The sequence below is a fragment of the Pteropus medius genome, unplaced genomic scaffold (assembly GCF_902729225.1).
Source record: "Pteropus medius unplaced genomic scaffold, Ma_sr-lr_union100, whole genome shotgun sequence".
NCBI lineage: Eukaryota > Metazoa > Chordata > Mammalia > Chiroptera > Pteropodidae > Pteropus > Pteropus medius.
Window position 1 is genome coordinate 1,162,833 of NW_024342472.1, and position 20,696 is coordinate 1,183,528.

General features: G+C 39.7%; 1 protein-coding gene across 1 annotated transcript; it reads left to right on the forward strand.

The window, feature by feature from the left end:
- The first annotated feature begins 425 nt into the window (after positions 1-425).
- Positions 426-18,645, forward strand: RBMX2 (RNA binding motif protein X-linked 2). The gene is made up of 6 exons (XM_039864985.1): positions 426-490; positions 683-798; positions 2,320-2,371; positions 13,930-14,059; positions 15,811-15,988; positions 16,451-18,645. Exons 1-6 carry the CDS (start codon positions 426-428, stop codon positions 16,948-16,950), a joined length of 1,041 nt encoding a protein of 346 aa, XP_039720919.1. The 3' UTR covers positions 16,951-18,645.
- Positions 18,646-20,696: the final 2,051 nt, after the last annotated feature.

Consider the following 20,696-nt stretch of genomic DNA (forward strand, 5'->3'; position numbering starts at 1 on the left):
AAAGATTTACCCTCTCACACATGTTCTTCACTTTTCTGCTGTAGGTCCTGAACACGGATGCTTTGATGGGTGTGTGCGTGAGCGAGTGGCTGGGAGTGAAAGTCCGAGTGAGTATCTGCACTCGGAGAGAAGGCTGAGACTTAAGTCGCCATATCAGGCCCGCGTTTCGGTCTTCATTTAGCAAACATTTATAGCTAACCCAATCAATGCCAGGCGTCGTCTAGGAGCTGAGGGTCTTGTAGTAGACCAGGCTCGCACCGTTGCCCCATTCCACAGAGTGGAAGCAAAGGTACCAGAGAAAATTCTCCGTAAGAGACAACCATACTAAAGAATAAAGCCGCCACCGGAGCTAGTGCGTAGACATTGTGCGCCCGCACAGCCTGAGCTCCGCGGAAGCCAATGGGCGCGCGACCCCGGGGACGCGCATGCGCAGTGCAGCCTCGCCCGGAAGTCGATCCCTCGGTGCTGAGCGCAAACTCGCAGGGATGAAGTAAGGCCTCAGCTTCTTTCCCGGGAGTGGGGGGGTTGAAGGCGGACCTCAGGGATGACCCACTAGGGCTGGGGTGGTAGAGCGCTTACCACGCTGAGGGGCGGCTCGGAGACTAGAAAACTAGTCCCGTAGTTTTGATCTCCCTTACGCGAGACCAGGCCTCACTTAACCGCTTTTCCGTCCCCTGTGCAGCCCTTTAACTAAAGTGAAGCTGATCAATGAGCTGAATGAGCGTGAGGTCCAGCTTGGGGTAGCGGATAAAGTGTCCTGGCACTCTGAGTACAAAGACAGCGCCTGGATCTTCCTGGGTGAGGTCCACGTCTTCCTTCCGTCCTTCTCCCGCTGTGCTCCTTCTCTCCTGGCCTGCTTCTTAACATTTCAGCGCTTCCACCCCTCATTCTTCCCAGCATTCATCACCCACTTTTGATTCTTTCTGCTGTCTGCCCATAAATCTGTTTTCCATATTTCTTTTCTCACCGATGTCTAGTTTGCTCTCTCTGCCACATCAGTGTTCTGGTAGTTACTGTCTGCCATTCACTGTACTAAGAGTCTTGCTACTTTGTTTCTCAGACCATTATTATTATTTTATAATTAAAAGTGCTTTTTCTTTCAATCACAGTTGACATACAATATATGAGTTTAAGGTGCACAACATAGTGATTAGGCATTCATATAACTTAGGAAGAGGACACCTGGGTAAGTCTAGAACCCATGTGACACCGTACATAGTTATTACAATATCGTTAACTATATTCCCTGTGCTGTACTTTACATCCATGTGACTGTTTTTATAACCGGCAATTTATACGTCTTAATCCCTTCCCCTTTTTCACTCATCCCCTTAACCCCCTCTCATGTGGCAACCATCAAAATGTTCTCTGTATCTATGAGTTAGTTTCTGTTTTGTTTGTCCATTTATTTTGTTTTTTAGATGCCACATATAAGCGAAATTATATAGTATTTGTCTTTCTCTGTCTCAGACCATTATCATCATTCCCCTGACCCCCATTACGCAGCTGAGAAAACTGAGGCACTGAGAAGTTAATGAACTTATTAAGGTCACATAGCTTGTAAGTGGAACAGCCAGAACTATGGGTTTCTAGAACTCATGGTCTTAGCCACTATCCCATATTACTGCTAATTCCTCCCCAGCCCAATCTCCTTCCTTCAGAATTCATTTTTTCTCATCTGATTAGCTGCTGCCTTCTGTCCATGGCCATATTACTATCTCTATATTCACTGTGATACATCCATTAATTTGACAATTAGTTCAAAGAGGCTATTGCACCAGACATGGTGCTGAGCACTTTATGTTGTCATTTTATTTAATTCTTATAACAATTCTGTGAGGTAAGTAATAATACCCCATTTTACAGATGAGGAAGGAAACATTTGCAGGGGAATTTATTTCCAATAAATGCTTAACAGTTGTCTTTATTGTCCTTAGTCTGTGTGAGGCAGGGTTAATATTTGCATATTTAAAGTGATTTTGGATCTTAGCTGTAAATTTGTGAGTAAAGAGCAGATGAGTTGAAAATATGTTTGTGGAAGCAAAGTTTTGTGCTGGAAATAATCTGCTTTGTCCATAAGAGTTTAGATAGGAGGGGGATTAGTGTGGTTAGTGGTGACCTCGACCTTTCCACTCACAGTTAGTACTCTTTTTACTGTACTATTGCTTTACTGTATATATACTTCTGTCACTGCATCAGGCTGTGTGTGAGTTCTCTGAGGGCGGGCCCCGTGGCTTACTCTTTGCACCTTCCAGTGCCTGGCATTTAATAGACAGTTGGTAAATGTTTGTTGAACTGAAATGTGATATTTTCTTCTAGGTGGGCTTCCTTATGAACTGACTGAAGGGGACATCATTTGTGTGTTCTCACAGTAAGTCCTCTTTCATTTCCTGCCTTCTGGGTCATCAGAGTAGTTTGCTTCCATAATGCATTTTGTGGCATCACAAAAGCCATTTTATTTTAGGCTGACTGGCCTGCCTTCATGAGGAGAGCTGGAGCTCCTGTTCTAGTCTAGGTCATGGTTCTAGAACTCTCCCAATGTGAAAAATCCAAGAACTTGGATGATTTAAGAGGCTGTCTTGGGCATTCTGGTCTATTTTTACTGCTTTTTCACTGGGTCTTGTTCAGTGTGGGCCTATTCTGGAACAGACTGGAACTCCCAGGAAGACCTATGTTGGCCTATCTCCTCAGGCTCCAGAAACTAGGGATAACTCATAGGACCCTTCTGGGCCCACACTTCTGTGGCCTTATAGACTTAGGGCAAAGCACAGAGGAACTGGTGAAAAAAGTAAAAGGTTTAGGTAGTAGTTTGCTTTTTTTGCTTCTAGATAGTATAAGGTTGATGAGCAGAGCCAATCTCTTTACTCAGATGGTGAGACTCACAGGCTGATGAGGAACAAGGATGAATAGGAGAACTTTATATTTTTCATTCTATAAGATGATAGTAGCAGCACTGGGTGGGAGAGGGTTTTGGCAGCTTGCAGTGGTAGTGGCAGCTGGTGGGAGAGGGGCTGGGCACAACCAGAGAGCTACACAGAGTGATTAGACATTCCATAGGGCCAGAGGACTTTGGCAGCACCACAGGAGCAGAGGGCCATGGCTTCTGGGTTGTGTAGCCCTCAGGGACAGAGGACTGTTGCAGAAAAGTTGGACAGCATGTATAGGCAGAGGACCATGGGAATCGGGCTTTAGCAAGTAAAACAGCACACCTTGGCAGAGGCAATGCCATGGCAGGGGGTGGTTGGGGTCATCCCATAGGCAGAGGGCCCTGGCAGAGTGGTTGGGCAGCATATAGGGCAGAAGGCTATGGGAAAGAAATTGGGCAATGCATAAGAGAGGGCCATAGTAGAGGGCCTGGGTAGCCCACACAGTCAGAGGGCCCTGGCAGGGACGGAGGCTGCATCCTCCAACTTTTGGGCTTCCAGAAGTTCACAGCAGGTGCAGCTTATAATTTTCACCCCTACAAGGTACTCTGCCTGCTCCAGCCTTACATCTAGGAGCTGTTTTTGTCTTAATTAGCATTGAGTGATGATCAGCTGGTATGTGTGTTTATTCTAATTCTCTATTATGGCTACCCATATTGCTCTACATGAAGCTACTGATAATTGACTTTTATTTTCTGATTATCAAAGTACTGTATAGTTATTATAGAATATTTGGCGAAAAAAGATATAAAAAAGAAAATAGAGTGTACTTAAAGGAGAAACTAACAATTTTGTGTATTTCTTTATCATAAAAATGTTGAGCATTATTTCCAGTATTTTGCTGTTACAAATTAGACTGCGGTGTACATTGCAATCTCTACATCTTTGTATGCATTCTTGATGGTTTCCTTGGTAAAATTACTGGATCAATATGTTAGCATTTTAAAGATGTTTTATTGCCAAATTACTCTCTGAAAAGGTTGTATCAATTTCAGCTCTCATTGGAGTGCACATTTTTCTGAATCCTAATTGGCAGTGGTTATGTTAAAAAATATTTGCCTATGCTTCTCATTATTATTTTACATTGCATTTATTTCATCATCAATGAAGTGAAACATCTTTTCATAGATTTATAGGCCATTATTATTTCTTTTTCATTGTCAATTGTCTACCCTTGGCTATTTTTTTCTATCAGTGTGTTCCTCATTTTCTTATTGATTTTACAAGAGCCCTCATGTAGTAAGGATATTAACACTTTGTTATAACACTTTGCCATGTATTGCATTACTATGGACTTTTTTTTATTTGATATGTTATACTACATGGTAATCATTATTTCTTTTTTTAATTTTGTTTTTTAAAAAAATTATTATATATATTTTTATTATGGTGACATTGGTTAACGAAATCCAGTAAGTTTCAAGTGTACAATTCAATAATAAAGTGTATATATATTGCATTGTGTGTTCATCACTCATAGTTAGATTTCTTTATCACCACGTATTTGACAGTTTTTACCCAATCTACTTCCCACCACCCTCCCCGCTCCATCCTCTGGTAACCACTAGTTTATTGTCCATGTCCGTGAGTCTGTTTGTTTGTCATGTTCATTTGTTGCTTTTAGGTTTCTATCCCATATATAAGTGATATCTTGTGGTTTTGAACTTTTTCCGTCTGGCTTATTTCACTTAGCATGATTATCTCGAGGTCCATCCATGTTGTCGCAAATGGCAGTATTTCATCTCTTCTTATGGCTGAGTAATATTCCATTGTATATATGCACCACAGCTTCTTTAGCCAATAATCTATCATAGGACACTTCAATTGCTTCTATGTCCTGGCCACTGTGAATAATGTTGCTATGAACATCGGTGTGCAAATATTTTTTCAGGTATGGGTTTTCAAGTCTTTGGGGTAAATACCCAGTAGAGGGATTGCTGGTTCATATGGTAGATCAAGTCTTAGTTTTTGGAGGAAAGTCCATACTGTTTTCCATAGTGGCTGTACCAATTTGCAGTTGCAGTTCCACCAGCAGTGTATAAGGGTTCCTGTTTCTCCACATCTTCTCCAACATTTATTATTACTTGTCCTGTTGATAACAGTTATTCTAACAGGTGTGAGATGGTTTCTCATTGTGGTTTGGATTTGCATTTGCCTACTAGCTAGTGATGTGGAGCATCCTTTAGTATGTTTGTTGACCATTTGTATATCTCCTTGGGAGAAGTGTCTGTTCAGGTCCTCTGCCCATTTTTTAATTGGATTGTTTGCTTTTTTGCTGTTATTGAGTTGTATGAGTTCTTTGTATGTTTTGGATATTAGACCCTTATCAGAGGCATTGCTCGTCAAATACATTTTCCCATTCTGATGGTTGTCTCTTTAACTCGTTGATGGTTTCTTTTGCTGAGGAGAAGATTTTAGTTTGATGTAGTCCCATTCATTTATTTTTGCCTTTACTTCCCTTGCCTTTGAGGTCAAATTCATAAAATCCTCTTTAAGTTCATGTTTAGTTCCTATGTTTTCTTCTATGCAATTTATTGTTTCAGGTCTTATATTCAGATCCTTAATCCATTTTGAGTTAATTTTGGTGTGTGGTGAAAGACAATAGTCTAGTTTCATTCTTTTGCAGGTGGCTTTCCAGTTTTCCCAACACCATTTATTGAAGAGGCTTTCCTTTCTCCACTGTATATTTTTGGCTTTTTTGCCGAAAATTATTTGCCCATATAAATGTGGGTTTACTTCTGGACTCTAGATTCTGTTCCGCTGGTCCGTATGTCTGTTTTTCTGTCAATACCATGTCATTTTGATTATTGTCACTTCGTAGTATAATTTGAAGTTGGGTAGAGTGATGCCTCTAAACTTGTTCTTTTTTCTCAGGATGGCTTTGGCAATTCAAAGTCTTTTGTGCTTTCATAAAAATCTCTTGATTTTTTTGTTTTATTTCTTTAAAAAAAGCTTATGGGATTTTTATGAGGATTGCATTAAATCTGTATAATGCTTTAGGTAATAAATTCATTTAAACTATGTTGATTTTTCCAATCCAAGAACACGGAATATCTTTCCATTTCTTTGTATCTTCTTCAACTTCCTTTAATAGAGTCTTATAGTTTTTATTATACAGGTTCTTCACATGTTTTGTTAGCTTTATTCCTAGGTATTTTATTCTTTTTGTTATAATTACAAAAGGAATTATTTTTTCTACTTCTTTCTCCGACACTTAATTATTAGAGTATAGGAATGCTATGGATTTTTTTTTTATGCTATGGATTTTTGAACATTGATTTTGTATCCAGAAACTTTACTGTATTTGCTTACTGTTTCTAGTAGTGTTCTTGTGGAGTCTTTAGGGTTTTCTATATAGAGAATCATGTCATATGCAAATAGTGAAAGTTTGACTTCTTCGTTACCTATTTGGATGCATTTTATATCTTTCTCTTGACTGACTGCACTCACTAGGACCTCCAATGTTATACTGAATAACAGTGTTGTTAGTGGACAGCCTTGTCTTGTTCCTAGTCTTACAGGGAAGGTTTTTAGCTTTTCACTATTAAGTATAATGTTGGCTGAGGGTTTGTCATGTATTGCCTTTATTATGTCAAGGTGCTTTCTTTCTATATCGATTTTGTTAACCGTTTCGATCATAAATGAATGTTCTATCTTATCAAAGACTTTCTCTGCATCGTTTGATATGATTCTTATTTTTTAATTTGTTTATGTGGTGTATCACAGTAATCGATTTTTGTATATTGAACCATCCCTGTGCCCCTGGAATGAAGCTCACTTGTTCATGGTGTATAATCTTTTTAATATGTTGGCGGATTTGGTTCACTAGTATCTTATTTAGGATTTTTGCATCTGTGTTCATTAGAGATCTCGGTCAATGGTTTTCTTTTTATGTGTTGTCTTTACCAGGATTTGGTATTAGGGTAATATTGGCCTCAGAAAATGAGTTAGGAACTATTGTCTCCTCTTCGATTTTTTGTTAGAGTTTGTGGAGAATAGGTATTAAATCTTCTTTGAATGTTAGTAGAATTCACTGGTCAAGCCATCTGGTCCTGGAATTTTACTTTTTGGTAGGTTTTTGATGATTGTTTCAATTTCCATACTGCTGATTGGTCTATTTAGATTTTCCAGTTCTTGATTCAGTCTAGGAAGGTTGTATATCTCTAAGTATTGGTCCATTTCTTCTAGGTTATTAAATTTTGTGTTATATACTTTTTCATAGCATTCTTGTATGATCCTTTGTATTTCTGCAGTGTCTGTTGTATTTTTTCTTCTTTCAACCCTATTTTTGTTTATTTGTGTCCTTTTTTGTTTCTTAGTCTTTCCAGGGGTTTGTCAATTTTATTATCCTTTTCAAAGAGCCAGCTCTTTGTGACATTTAATTTTTGTTTTTTTTTGTTGTTGTTGTTGTTTTTAACTTCATTTAATTCTGCTCTAATTTTGATTATTTCTTTACTTCTGCTGATTTTAGGCTTCATTTGTTCTTCCTTTTCTATTTTTTTAAGATGAAGCGTTAGGTTGTTTATTTGGGTTTGTTCTTATTTTCTGAGATAGGCCTGTAATTTTGTGAACTTTCCTCTTATTACTGCTTTTGCTGTGTTCCAAAGTTTTGATATGTTGCACTGTCATTTTCATTTGTTTCCATGTATCGCTTGATCTCTCTTTTTATTTCTTCTCTTACCTAGTCATTCTTCAGTAGCATGTTGTTTAATCTTTATGTATTTTTGGTTCTTCCGGCATTCTTTTTACAGTTGATCTGTAGTTTCAAAGCATTATGATCAGAGAATATGGTTGGTATGATTTCAACCCTCATATATTTGTTGAGGCTATCTCTGTGTCCCAGTATGTGGTCGATCCTTGAGAATGTTCCATGTGCACTAGAGAAGAAATATAACCAGCTGTTTTGGGATGAAAGGCTCTGTGAATGTCAATTATGTCCAGGTTTTCTAATATGTCATTTATGGATGGTATTTCTTTATTGATTTTCTGTTTGGATGATCTGTCCATGTCTGACAATGGAGTGTTTAGCTCCTCTACTACTATAGTGTTTTGGCCTGTTTCTCCCTTTAGTTCTGTTAGTAATTGCTTTACATATTTTGGGGCTCCCTGATTGGATATTAGATACAAATACATGTTATGTCTTCTTGGTGTATGATTCCTGATATCATTATGAAGTGTCCCTCAATATCGTTCTTTACCTTTTTATTTTGAAGTCTGTTTCGTCCAATATTAGTACCACTACTCCTGCTTTTTTGTGAATGCCATTTGCTTGAAATATCATTTTCTACCCTTTCACTTTGAGTCTGTTTCTGTCTTTGGAACTGAGATGTGTGTCCTGGAGGCAGCATATGGTTGGGTTTTGCTTTTTGATCCAATCTGCAACTCTGTGCCTTTTTATTGGTAATTTTGGTCTGTTTACATTTAGGGTGATTATTGAAATATGAGGTTTTCCTATAACCATTTTATCTTTTGCTTTCTGGTACCTCGATGTTTCCATTGCTTCCTTGTCCTTATGTGTCTGTTTTTTGTATTTTTTGTTGAGTTTAATGAGTTTTCCCTCTGGTCCTTTTTGTTTTATGTTATATACTTCAGTTCTGAGTCTTTGGCGTGTGGTTGCCATTATGAATATGTAAAGGATAGTTATATATACAGTTATCCATTTTCTTCTGTGCGTGCCTTATCTCCATTCACCTTTGTGAATTTGGATCTTTGAATCCTCACCTTTTCAGTCATTGTTGTCTCAGTTTGTCCCTATGTATGCTAAATGTTCATTACTATCTTGCTATAGCAAACCTCTTATTGTTTAAGCTTATAATGCCCTGTTCTTAGTAAGGGTTGCACTCCTCTGCTTCTATCTGCATGCTAATCACCTTACTCCTAGTTATGTATTTTTTTTTGTCATTTTGTTTTAGGTGAGCTGTAGTGCAGACCTCGTAGTAGAGAATTCCCTCAATTTTTGTATGTTTGGAAAGGTCTTTATTTCTCCTTCATATCTAAAGGAGAGCTTTGTTGGATACATTATTCTTGGCTGGTAATTCTTCTCATTTAATAGTTCGAATATTTGATTCCACTCCTTTCTGGCTTGTATAGTTTGTGCTGAGACGTCCGACTGTAATTTAATGGGTTTTCCTTTATAAGGTACCGTTTTCTTTTCCCTGGCTGCCCTGAGAATTCTTTTTTGTCATTGATTTTTGATAATTTTAATACATTGTGTCTTGGCGAAGACCTTTTTGGGTTGTGATAATTGCATGTTCTGTTGATCTCTTGAACTGCAAGCTCTAGCTCATACCATAGATTTGAGAAATTCTTGTCAACTATTTGTCTCAAAATGCTTTCTAATCCCGGCTCGTTTTCTTCCCCTTCGTGAATGCCTATTATTCTTACGTTTCCTTTCCTGATGGTACCAGCTGATTCTTGTATTTCTCTTTCATTATTTTTCATCTTTCAAGTTCTCTCTTCTTCTTTCTCATTTATTTCTAGATCTGTCTTCGATATCACTGATCCTTTCCTCCATTTGGTTGACTCTATTTCCCAAGCTTGCTATTTCTTTTTTCATCTCTTTTAGTATGTTTTTCATCTCTAGAACTTCTATTGTTATTTTTGAGGGTTTCAATCCTCTTGCTAAAGAACTCATTCCGCTCATCTAGTTGCTTTTTCAATTCCTGAAATTGTCGATATGACTTGTTTCTGATCTCATTGAGTTTTTCAGAAGTACTATTTCTGAATTCTCTGTCATTTAAGTCCCATATTTCTATGTCTGTAAGTTTATTTTCTGGAGATTTTTCTCCTTTTGAGATGCCTTGTCACCTTCATTGTTCATGGTGTTTAAAGGACTGTTTCTCCACCTGGACAATAATAGAAGTGTATTCTGCTTTTTTTTTGGAAATAAGATTTATTATATTAAGGTCTCTCTTTAGCCTGTTGTAAAAAAGGCCTTTTTCCTTTGGTTTCCGATAGGTGGCATCTAAGCCTCTTGGATCCCTGCTATATATAAAGCCTTAATAATGCCTTTCTTTTCTTATAGATGTTTAATCATGCTTTGTACTCACAGTCTCAGACCCTGTCAGTGTTAACGATAGTTTCGGTAGTGTTTGTTCAGATTCCCCTGGGGTTCCGTGGTGTCCGGTCTCGGAGGATATGGGGGAGGGGCCCTCTGGGTTGGGGTATGGGTGCTGCGGCTCATCCTCGGTTTTGCAACCATGGCTGGATAAAATCAACTGTTGTTTCTCTGCCATTCCTCTTCTCACTTTCTGCCTTGATGACTGGGCCCTGTCGTCGGCTGCATGGAGGTCACAGCTCTTTCAGGCAAGGCTGTTCAGGAAACTGGTCGCACCTTCTCCCCTCCCCCCGCTCCTACAGGGAGCTCCAGTGGCTGCAAGAGGCAGCTTCTTTATTTCTCCCAGCCCAGCGCCTGAAACCTGGGGTTTTCACCTGTGGTAGCTCTTATGCAAAGATCCCATGCTCAGACGTGCTGGTGTGCTGTTTGGGTGTTTTTTGTTGAGTTTTAGATGTTCGGCTTATTGTTGTTTCAAGGGGAGAAATCTGGGATGTCTCTTCACTCTGCGATATTTCTCCAAACTCACTCTATTTTTTTTTAAAGAATTTAATTAAAATATAGCTACCAGAGACTGGGCAAAATGGTTTAGATGATACAGGCTTTGTTTATCTCCTGTTATGACTACATCAAAGTTGTGACAGAAATATGGAGCAAACAGCAAGTAGAGTCGCCTGGGATCTAGATGAACAGAAGCCCTACAACTTGGGATAGAAATAAGAAATCACCCTGCAATGGTAGGTGTGAGTACAGACATGAAGTTGCCCGGTCCACGCAGCTGAGTGAGACAGAAGCTATGGCAGCTGCAGACGCCTCTTAAAGGGTTGTGTTCATGAGCAGACTTTTGTGGTGAGGGACTTGCTTGCTGTGAGCACAAGTGCTGGGCAGACTGCTCAGTGGGTACTAGGGTCTTACAGGGGGGACACTGAATTATCAGAGTGAGGACCGGAGGCAAGGCTTTCTCCTGGGCAACAGTGCTGTGGTATCCATCGTTCCTCTGTTGAGTCCTCCCCACTCCCAGTTTGTGAACGCAGTATTGCCATAGCTGAGATGTCATCAGATTGGATAACAGAGGTCGCTCCGTCCAGAGGATTCCCTGAATCTCCACCTCCCCTACCTCGCAGCCCTACTCAAGCACATCCAGTTGTGTCTTTGGCCAGTCCTGTGACCCTTGCTGAGCAGCTGCAAGACTCACACTAGTGGCAGCTAATCTCGGTTTCTGGCATGGCTTCTTGAGGCAACTGTAAGCACAGCATCTGAGAATTGCTTGCTGAATCTTAACAGGTGGCCCAGAGGGACACAGGCTGGGGCTAAACTTGGCCTGCAACTGAACCGCTCTCAGAATTGTGCCTGTGGACACCTACTGTGCAAAGCCAAACTAATAAGACCAGAAGACTTAGGAGCTTTGCTTAGTACATAGAAACAGAAACAGAAAGGCAGTCAAAATGGAAACAAAGACGCAGAACTCATATAAGAGAACAGAACAGAGCTTCACGAAAAATGCTGTCAAGCAATCTAACAGATGTAAAGTTCAAACACTGGTTTTAAGGATGCTCAATGAACTTAGGGGAAGGGTAGATGAATGCAGTGAGAATGTTAACGAAGAGATATAAAACAAAAGTGGAAATGGAAATTATAAAAGAGAACCAGTCAGAAATGAAGAATATATTATCTGAGATGAAGAATTTTTTGGAGTGAATCAAAAGAGTGGATGAAGAAGAGGATCAAACCACTGATATACAGGATGGGGAAGCCAAGGACATCCAATCAGAATGGCAAGAAAAAAGAAGCCAAGAATATGATAATAACTTAAGGAGCCTATGGGACACTATTAAATGTAAAAATATCCATATCATAGGGGTACCTGAAGGAGAAGAGGGAGAACAAGAATTTGAAAACCTATTTGAAGAAATAATGATGGAAAACTTCCTAACCTGGTGAAGAAAATAGACATACAACCCAAGATGCTCAGCGAGTCCCATAAAAGATGAACTTAAAGAGGTCCACACTAATACACATCATGATTAAAATGCCAGAATTTAAACACAAAGAGAGAATCTTAAAAGCAAGAGAAAAGCAGTTAGTTACCTACAAGGGAACACCCATAAGACTTGCAGTAGATTTCTCAAAAGAAACTATGCAGGACAGAAGGGCTTGGCACAAAATATTAGATGTGATGAAAACCCAGGATCTACAACCAAGAATACTTTATCCAACAAAGCTATTGTTTAGTGTCAAAGGACTGATAAAGAGCTTTCCAGACAAAAATAAGTTAATTTATCAACACCATGTCAGTATTACAGGAAATATTGTAGGGACTTCTTCAAGGAAAAAAAGTATCAAAATCATGAATAAAGAATGGTAATAACTGTGTTCCTATCAACAATGACCTCAAATGGAAAAGAATTAAGTGCTCCAACCAAAATATAGGGTGGATGAATGGATAAGAAAACAGACCCCTACATATGTTGCCTATAAGAGACTCACTTCAGATTAAAAGACACACACAGACTAACAGGAAGGGGATGGAAAATGATATTGACTTGATGGACCTAGAGGGTATTATGCTGAACGAAATCAGACAGAGAAAGACAAATAGCACATGATTTCACGTACAGGTGGAGTCTAAACAAAATCAACAACAACAAACAGAAACAAACTCATGGATACAGAGAATACTTTGAGGGCTGCTAGATGGGAGGGGGTTTGGGGAATGGTGAAAAAGAGTAAAGGGATTAAGTAAAAATGGATAGTTACAAAATAGACATGGAGATATAAAGTGTAGCATAAAACCAATAGTCAATAATGTTGTAAAAAATATGTAAGGGGGAATAGGAGTACCGGATTTAATGGGGTGATCACTTTGTGAGTTATATAGATCTCTAATCACTATGCCATACAACTGAAACTAATATATTATTGTATGCCAACTATTATTGAAGAAAAACTCATTGAATTGTACAATGTAATTATGAGCAACTAATTGTCTATTATATTTCAATAAAGCCAGAAAAAAATATAGCTAACATACAATATTGTACTTGTTTTAGGAGTACGCCATAGTTATTAACATTTATATACCTAAAGAAATAATCAATATGATAAGTCCAGCAACCATCTGACACTGTATAATGCTATCACATTAGTACTGACCATATTCCTTATGCTGTACATCATATCCCCATGCTTTTATCTTCATTAATGCTCATCTGCTTTCCTTAGATTTGCTTTCTTTTACATAATTTTTCTTTTATTAACAGTAAAATTCTTTAAGGTTACAGATATTTCTGAGTATGGTTTTAGCAACATTCCATAAGTTTTGGTATATATTCTCATTTTTGTAATTTTCTAAATAGTCTGCCATTGACTTTTTATTTTGTTTCATTTTCTCTTTCATTCAGTTGTTAGCTAGGAGAGTAGGTTTCAAGTTCTACTTAGCAGGGTGTTTTTCGTTTAAAGTATTATTTACAGCTTTGTAACATTATGATTGGGGAACATGGTCTGTTCTGTGTTTGGAGGTTATAGAAGTTTACTTTGAGACCTATTCTATAGTTAATTTTAATACATGTTTTATAGATTCTTAAGAAATTGTCAAAGTGGTGTGTTAAAATCTCATAACTTTCACTATTTGATTTTCTTTGTAATTATAATAGTTTTTTAATTACATTTTTGATTCGTTAATTTATGCATAAAGTTTCATGACTTATATACCTTTGTTATATATTAGGACCTTTTTTGAGGGCCCTTGAATTCATCTTTGAGCTTAATATTACCACCAATTGTTTAATTGGGTATTCCCGATACTATTTATTTTTAACCTTTCTCTTTCATCTTGTTCTTGATGTGTCTCCTGTACATACTATATTATTTGAATTTTGTTTTGTCATCCAGTCTAAAAGTTTTTTGCATTTTAAATTAATAGTTTCTTTACTTTTTTTATAAAATAAATAGATATGGGGAGATTGTTAACATTAATCTGGTGCGGGACAAGAAGACTGGAAAATCCAAAGGATTCTGTTTTCTCTGCTATGAAGACCAGAGGAGCACAATTTTGGCTGTTGACAATTTTAATGGGATCAAGGTGAGCATGTTTACTAAGCAGAATTTGGCTGGTCTCTTACTATGTAGAGGTTTGGTTTAATTTTCCACCTGATATCCACAGGCTCAAGGATAGTACTGGTCAGCTGGGCATGTTTTGAGAGTTGTAGAGGTGTGGGGACATACTGACCAGCAAATGATCTCAGGAAATAATTTAATTGGCTCATAACCCTACCATCTTATTCTTTTTCCCCATCTCTTAACAACTATTTCTTCAGGAGCATAGCTACCATGTTCCCCTATTCCCCACAGGCCTCTATTTCTCATCTTTTCTTCCTCACACTCCACTCTCATCTCTGGTGTACTGGAAAACAAAGACACTAGCAAACACTGCTTTTCCATGCTGTCCTATGTCAGGATTTGGAGCTCTGTCTTTGCTTCATGACCTAGGACATAGCTGTGTATGTCTGTCATATGTCTCCACTGACTTAACAATACTTGGTCCTGGAGATTCTCTAGTTAAAAGTTGATGACAGATTCTACAAAACTAACTCATTCTGAAGTTTTCTCTCCTCTGTTCCCTCTTGTGTCCACCCTCGTAAGTGAGACATTGGGCTGAGAAGAGGGAATGGGGCAAGTCAGGCTTATCTATGCTCCACGTGGTCCCTGCACTCATTTAGGAAAAGCACTGCAGTTGAATGAGCATTGTCACAGGTTGGGGGTGGGGTGACTCTTGACTTGGAAAGTTTGTCACTGATCGTATCAGTATGGAACAGTTGGAGATTATAGGACAGAGTGGAACAAGGTTCTAGGCTTGATTTTTAAGAGAACCAACAGTCAAATGGAGTTACCATAAAAAGAAAGTTTTCAAAGATGTTTTGAAATGGGGAATGATGACAGAAGCTGCTTAGGCTTAAAGGTAAGAATAAAAATCTACTCTTGTGTTAGAACTATAAAAGCCACACTTCAGATTTCAGATGGTTTTGCTTATAGAATAAGTCTGTATTTGCCTGAAATTTTTTTTTTGTTTTAAGTAAGGGGTTAATTGTTGTTGCTCACTTGGAGAGTTGACTCCCAGTGAAAGTATCAGTATGAGCCAGTCGTTCCCGTAGGGTGTTGGTGAAACATGGTGTGAGGGCTTAAGAAAAAAAGATAGTGGTCTTTTCCTAACTGTTCAAAATAACCAGGTGATTGAATATAGCTAGGAAAAAATCAAAGAACAAAACAAAACAAGAGAGTTGTTTCTAGATTCTTTCCCTCATTTCAAGTTTTGGTCTGCCTTGACCTCATCCTAATTGCTGTGTCAAGGAAGCAGTTGTAGCACTGAGCTCAATTTCAGGAATTCCTTCTAGCTGCCAGGCTTTCCCACGGTATATTTCACTGTAAATTAATTTTACATATTGAGGGTAACTCACTGTTGTGCATCTAAATCATCACAGTTTTTTCTGCTGCTTGTCAGCAGAACTTCCCAGCCTTTTTCACTCTGTGGCACATGTAGAACATGAAGATATTTGTATGGCACACTGGTATACACTGAGGAGGCTGCCTGGTACAACTTCCCCAGGAGCTCCAGCTGCCCCAGGCCTCACCTGGTTGCCTCCAGGGCTGAGTGAATTAATATGTAGTTATATGTGCTGTGACACACCAGTTGGGCAGGTCTGTTTTAGAGATTTTCCTAGAAATAGATTTAGCAGGAGGGTAATAGATGGAGTTCAAACCATGGCTCTCTGCAGCTGGGTTCAAATAATTTGATGGGAAGGCTGTCTTTGCTGAAGCATTGCCTATCTGTCTTAGATCAAAGGAAGAACTATTCGAGTGGATCATGTATCAAATTATCGGGCTCCTAAGGATTCAGAAGAAATGGATGATGTGACCAGAGAGCTCCAGGATGAGGGCTGCGGGGCTCATACTACCTTACCAAATTCATCTGAGGGCTCTGAAGATGACAAACCCACCAAAAAACACAAAAAAGGTATAAAGCATTAAGACCCAAGAGAAGATTCTGGGTAATGTTAGTGTTTGATCTTCCTTGCATTCACTGAGTTGATAATCAGTTCTTAAGTGTGGAGGGGGTGAGGAGTGGGGAACCTCACTTTAAATGGGGAAGGGGAGGTATCAGTGGAAAGGCTAAAAAAAAGAAAGGCTAATATGAGTTGAATTGTGTCCCCCAAAATTCATATGTTGAAGCTTTAACTTTCAGTACCTCAGAAAGTGACTGTATTTGGATGTAGGGTCTTTAAAGAGGTAATTAAGGGTGAAAATTGCCTTATACAGCAACTTGACATGTCAAGGGTCACAGATCCAACTTGGCTTCTCAGAGGTACTTTTCTGAAAGTATATAGACTGATTGCTTGACATTGCTGCCAAGGATGCTTTCCTTTTGCATATCCTCCATCTTTCTTTTCTTATTGATTGCACCACTTTTCTCCTCCAGACAAAAAGGAAAGAAAGAAAAGAAAGAAAGACAAAGAGAAGACTGACCGGGAGGTACAGGCAGAACAGCCAGCCTCCTTTTCATTTCCCAGAAGCAAGATGATAAAGGAAAAGGATGACTCTGGCTCTAAAAAGCACAGCAGCAAGAACTCAGAGAGGCATCAGAAGCCAGAGTCCAGGGAGGTGCAGAAGCACCAGCCCAGCTCCCCTGAGAACAGGACGACCTGCCTTAGACATTCAGAGGACCGAGAGAGGGAGCCGAAGGAGAAGCCCAAGCATGAGCACAAGTCCTCAAGCAGGAAGGAAGAAAGAGAAGAAAAGAACAGGGATAGAGACAGAGGTCGAAACTCAAACACACATTCTGGCTGGCATGAGGGGTGTTCTGAGGGGCGTAGCCATAGAAGTAGAAGTAGGAGCCGAGATAAATCTCATAGGCATAGAAGGGCCCGGCACTCCCGTGACCGGGAGCCCTCAAATCTCAGTGACCACAGGCATCACTGAAGCCGGAGCCGGGCAGCTGCTCAGTAGAATGGGAAATGAACTACGTTTTTAAAATGCAGTCAAATTCAGCTATGCTTTTATTATTTCTGTATGTAAAATCTTTTGAGGCTGAATTCTTTAATCTCTTGAGTATTAGTCACTGAGAGAGCTGTAGTTTAACAACCAATGTCCTGGAGTTTTAAGCGAAATCCATTGTTCCTAGGTATCGGCTTGGTATTTATCAGAGTGTGTTTCTTAAAATTGGGTTTATAAATATAGCTCTTCACTTTATGACCCAAATTTATAATGAAATGGCCAGGAAAAGGGAAATACCAGGTAATTCTAGAACTCTAGTCTTTGCGTTAGATGTTTAGAACCCTTGCAGTGACTTTTCCAGTTGACAGGTAGACCCATAGAGTAAAGAAATGTGGCTTAACTAGGTTTGGACAGCTTGATGTGAATGTGATAATGATTGATAACATCAGCCTGCTCCTCCCACCCTTCTGTTTTTGAAAATTTAAACGTCTTTTACTTTTTTTTGCTTTTTTTTTTTTTTTTTGGTTCATATGTGTTTTTTCCCCCTCACAATTTATTTATTTATTTATTTTTATTGAGGTGAAATTCACATAACATAAAGTTGACCCCTTTAAAGGGAACAACTCAGTTGTACATTCACAGTGTTGTAAAACCACTACCTATTTAGTTCCAAAACATTTTCATCACCCCAAAATGAACCCTGTACCTATTAAGTGGTTACTTCCCAGTCCCTCCTCCTCATCACTGGCAACCACCAATCTGCTTTCCATTTCTATAGATTTTGCCTATTGTGGACATTTCATGTAAGTGGAATCATACAATATGTGGCCTTTTATATTCACTGTCTTTCACTTAGTATGTTTTTGCATTCATCCATGTCATAGCATATATCACTCCTTCATTCCTTTGTATAGATGAATAATATCCCATTGTTTGGATACACCACATTTAGTTTATCCATTCCTCAGTGGATGGACATTTGGATTGGCTAGCCAGCTCCCTTTCCATGTTCCAGACGTACCAGGCTACTTCTGAGTTTAGTCTGCTTTTCGAGTAGCTGCTTTTGCTGAGATGGGAACACTTTGTCCACTCCATTGTATATATATCTGGTCTGCTTGGCAGTTCTTTCCCATTTTGAGAGTGTTAGTTTTCTGTTATAGCATCAGTCACTTATGAGTTTGGTAGGAACTAGTTCACAGGACCTCAATACCCCTGCTGAATTATTAAAATTGAATTTCTGACTTTGCAAAAACATTGGACTAGAGCTTTAATAGTAAGTGCACTAAGTTAGGTTATGTAGTCTGTTAGTTTGGGTCCTAGATTAGTAGTGCGAGAGATTTTTTGGGGGGGGAAATGCCCAAGTGGGAAAATGGGAAGGAAGCTGGAGGAGTCTGGAAAACCTTCCAGATTCATGTAGACTTGACCTCTGGAGAAGAGATGAAAGGAACGAAAGAAGGCTGGGTAGGAAAAGTCTTAAGACTGCTGTAGAGTTCTAAGAACATTTCAGTAGGACCAATGGTGAGTCCTTGAGCCAAAGTTGCCTATCAGAGGAGTCCTGTTAGATCAGCCTTGGTAAGCAAGAGTCATTGCTGTTGGGCCTTCGTTAGTTATGTAATCACTCTGCTTGTGTGTCTGTCATGCCAGTTGTGTGGTAGCCATTAATGAAGGCCATTTCATCTGGCTGAGTCATTTTGTTGTGTTGGCGGTTTAGTGCCTCTTCCATGGTAAATGCTCTCTGGTGGGTGTTACCATGTAGTACAGGAATCTTCACACTTTGTCCACTCCCACATGTCAGTCCACAGCCTTTACACCAGACCTTCTCGTCTGTGATCCTCCAGCCCTTTTCTTTCCAGGCTAACTAGATGGCCAGGCCATTGGCTACTGCCCAGGAATCTATATGTTAAGTAGTCTCATTTCAGGCCACTTCTTCTACATCAAGTCAAGTGCACTGCTTGTGATTCTATCCATTGGAAAAAATTTCCTTCTCTACTTCTGAATGTGGCTGTAGTGCAGATACCATCCATCTTCATTTTGCATCCACATACTGAGCTGACTCATCTGTAAACCAAGCTCAACCTGATCCCTTATTAAGCTGGTCATATAGGAACCCACAAATATTTGATAGGGACTGCTATTCTGCTTCTGTTAGGTTTTTAGAAGTGGCACTGATATTCTCCATCTTCCTTGATATGTATGGCAAAGAATATATATGTCTTATGCAGCTGTGGGGGCTGGTTAGGAAAATCTGAAATTTATAGGGTGGGCTGATAGGCTGGAAACTCTTGGGCAGGAGCTGACACTGCAGTCCACTACAGAATTTCTTCAGGGAAATCTCAGTTGTGATCTTAAGGCCTTCAACTGATTGAATGAGGCCCATCCAAATTGTTGAAGATAATCGCGTTTACTTAAAATCAATTGATTGTTAACCACATCTACAGTATACCTTTACAACAACACCTGAGTTAGTATTTGATTGACTAATGGGGTGCTATAGCCTAAGCCAAGTTGATCCAGAAGGGTAACCATTTTATTGTTGATGATGGTAGGGGAGAGGGCAGTTTCAGAGGTTTCCACTTGGCTTTCCTCGTTGTGACAGCTCACCCTACAGGCCAAGGACCCACATTGGAGCTACTCCCAGCCACCAACTCAATTCCAGTTACACACTTGAGGATTGGGAAACGACCACTGGGTAGGTCTGTAGGCCCACTGTGAGTCCTGTTTTAGTGAGGACTTCAGTTATTACTTGGACCTTGAAGGCCCCAGTTTAACAGAGGCCCTGATGATGCTTTGAGTCTCTGGGTATCAATGTCAACTTTGATCTTGAGTCCAGTATTCCTCAAATATCTGGGTGTTCTTTCCCCAGTGTACATATAGCCAAGTGCGTGGCTACAGGCCCCTTTAGGAAAATTACTGGGGGAATCATCACCTACTCGCCTTTGACCTTCCTGGGGATCCAGCTACCTTTTCCAGATATGAAAATAGACTGAAGTCTGGAAACTGAGCAAGGAATTAGGACTTTTTTTATTAGGGAAACCTCCCCTAACCCCCTGCACCTCCATTCTTGTCTTTTTCAGCTTGTAGAGCTTGAGCAATACCCTTGCTGGCTGGCTGGCTGTATTGCTCCTAAGGACACTATGGCCCATTTTCCATCTCCACAACACCCTATGGGTAAAGCCCCCTTGACTTTCCTTCAGACCTCGTGGTTCATTTTGGTATTTGTGGCTTCCTGGCTTCTGGTGTCTATTACTATGGAACCCAAGCTCTGTGGTGGTCTCTTACTGCCATCCTTGGCCTGCAGAGGAGGCCACCTCTGAACTTAATGATGCTGGTGGCTCCATTCACCAGTGCCTTCCTGATGGCCTCAATGAATGGGATGTCCTCTGGGCTCCCCTTTGGAGCACTGCCCTCTGTTGGGGTTTTCAACCTCACTTTTTCTACTCCAGCATTCCTACTTCCCTCTGCTTTTTCATTCCTCTGCTGTTAGCCAGGACGGCTCAGGCATTTCACTTTGCTCAGTGGTGGCCATCACTTTCTCCAGGCCTCTAAGAGCCACCTTAGTAGAGACTTCTTACCTACTCTAGTCCTTGCCAGGTTGTTGAATCCACTATCCTGAGAAATTGCTCCCACATCTGAATTCTTACTTTCCTGGCCTTTTTGATATAGCACCCTTAAAACCCAAACCCAGTGCTTCCTTAGCTCCTGTCAGTACCTGCTAGCTACACATTGTGGCT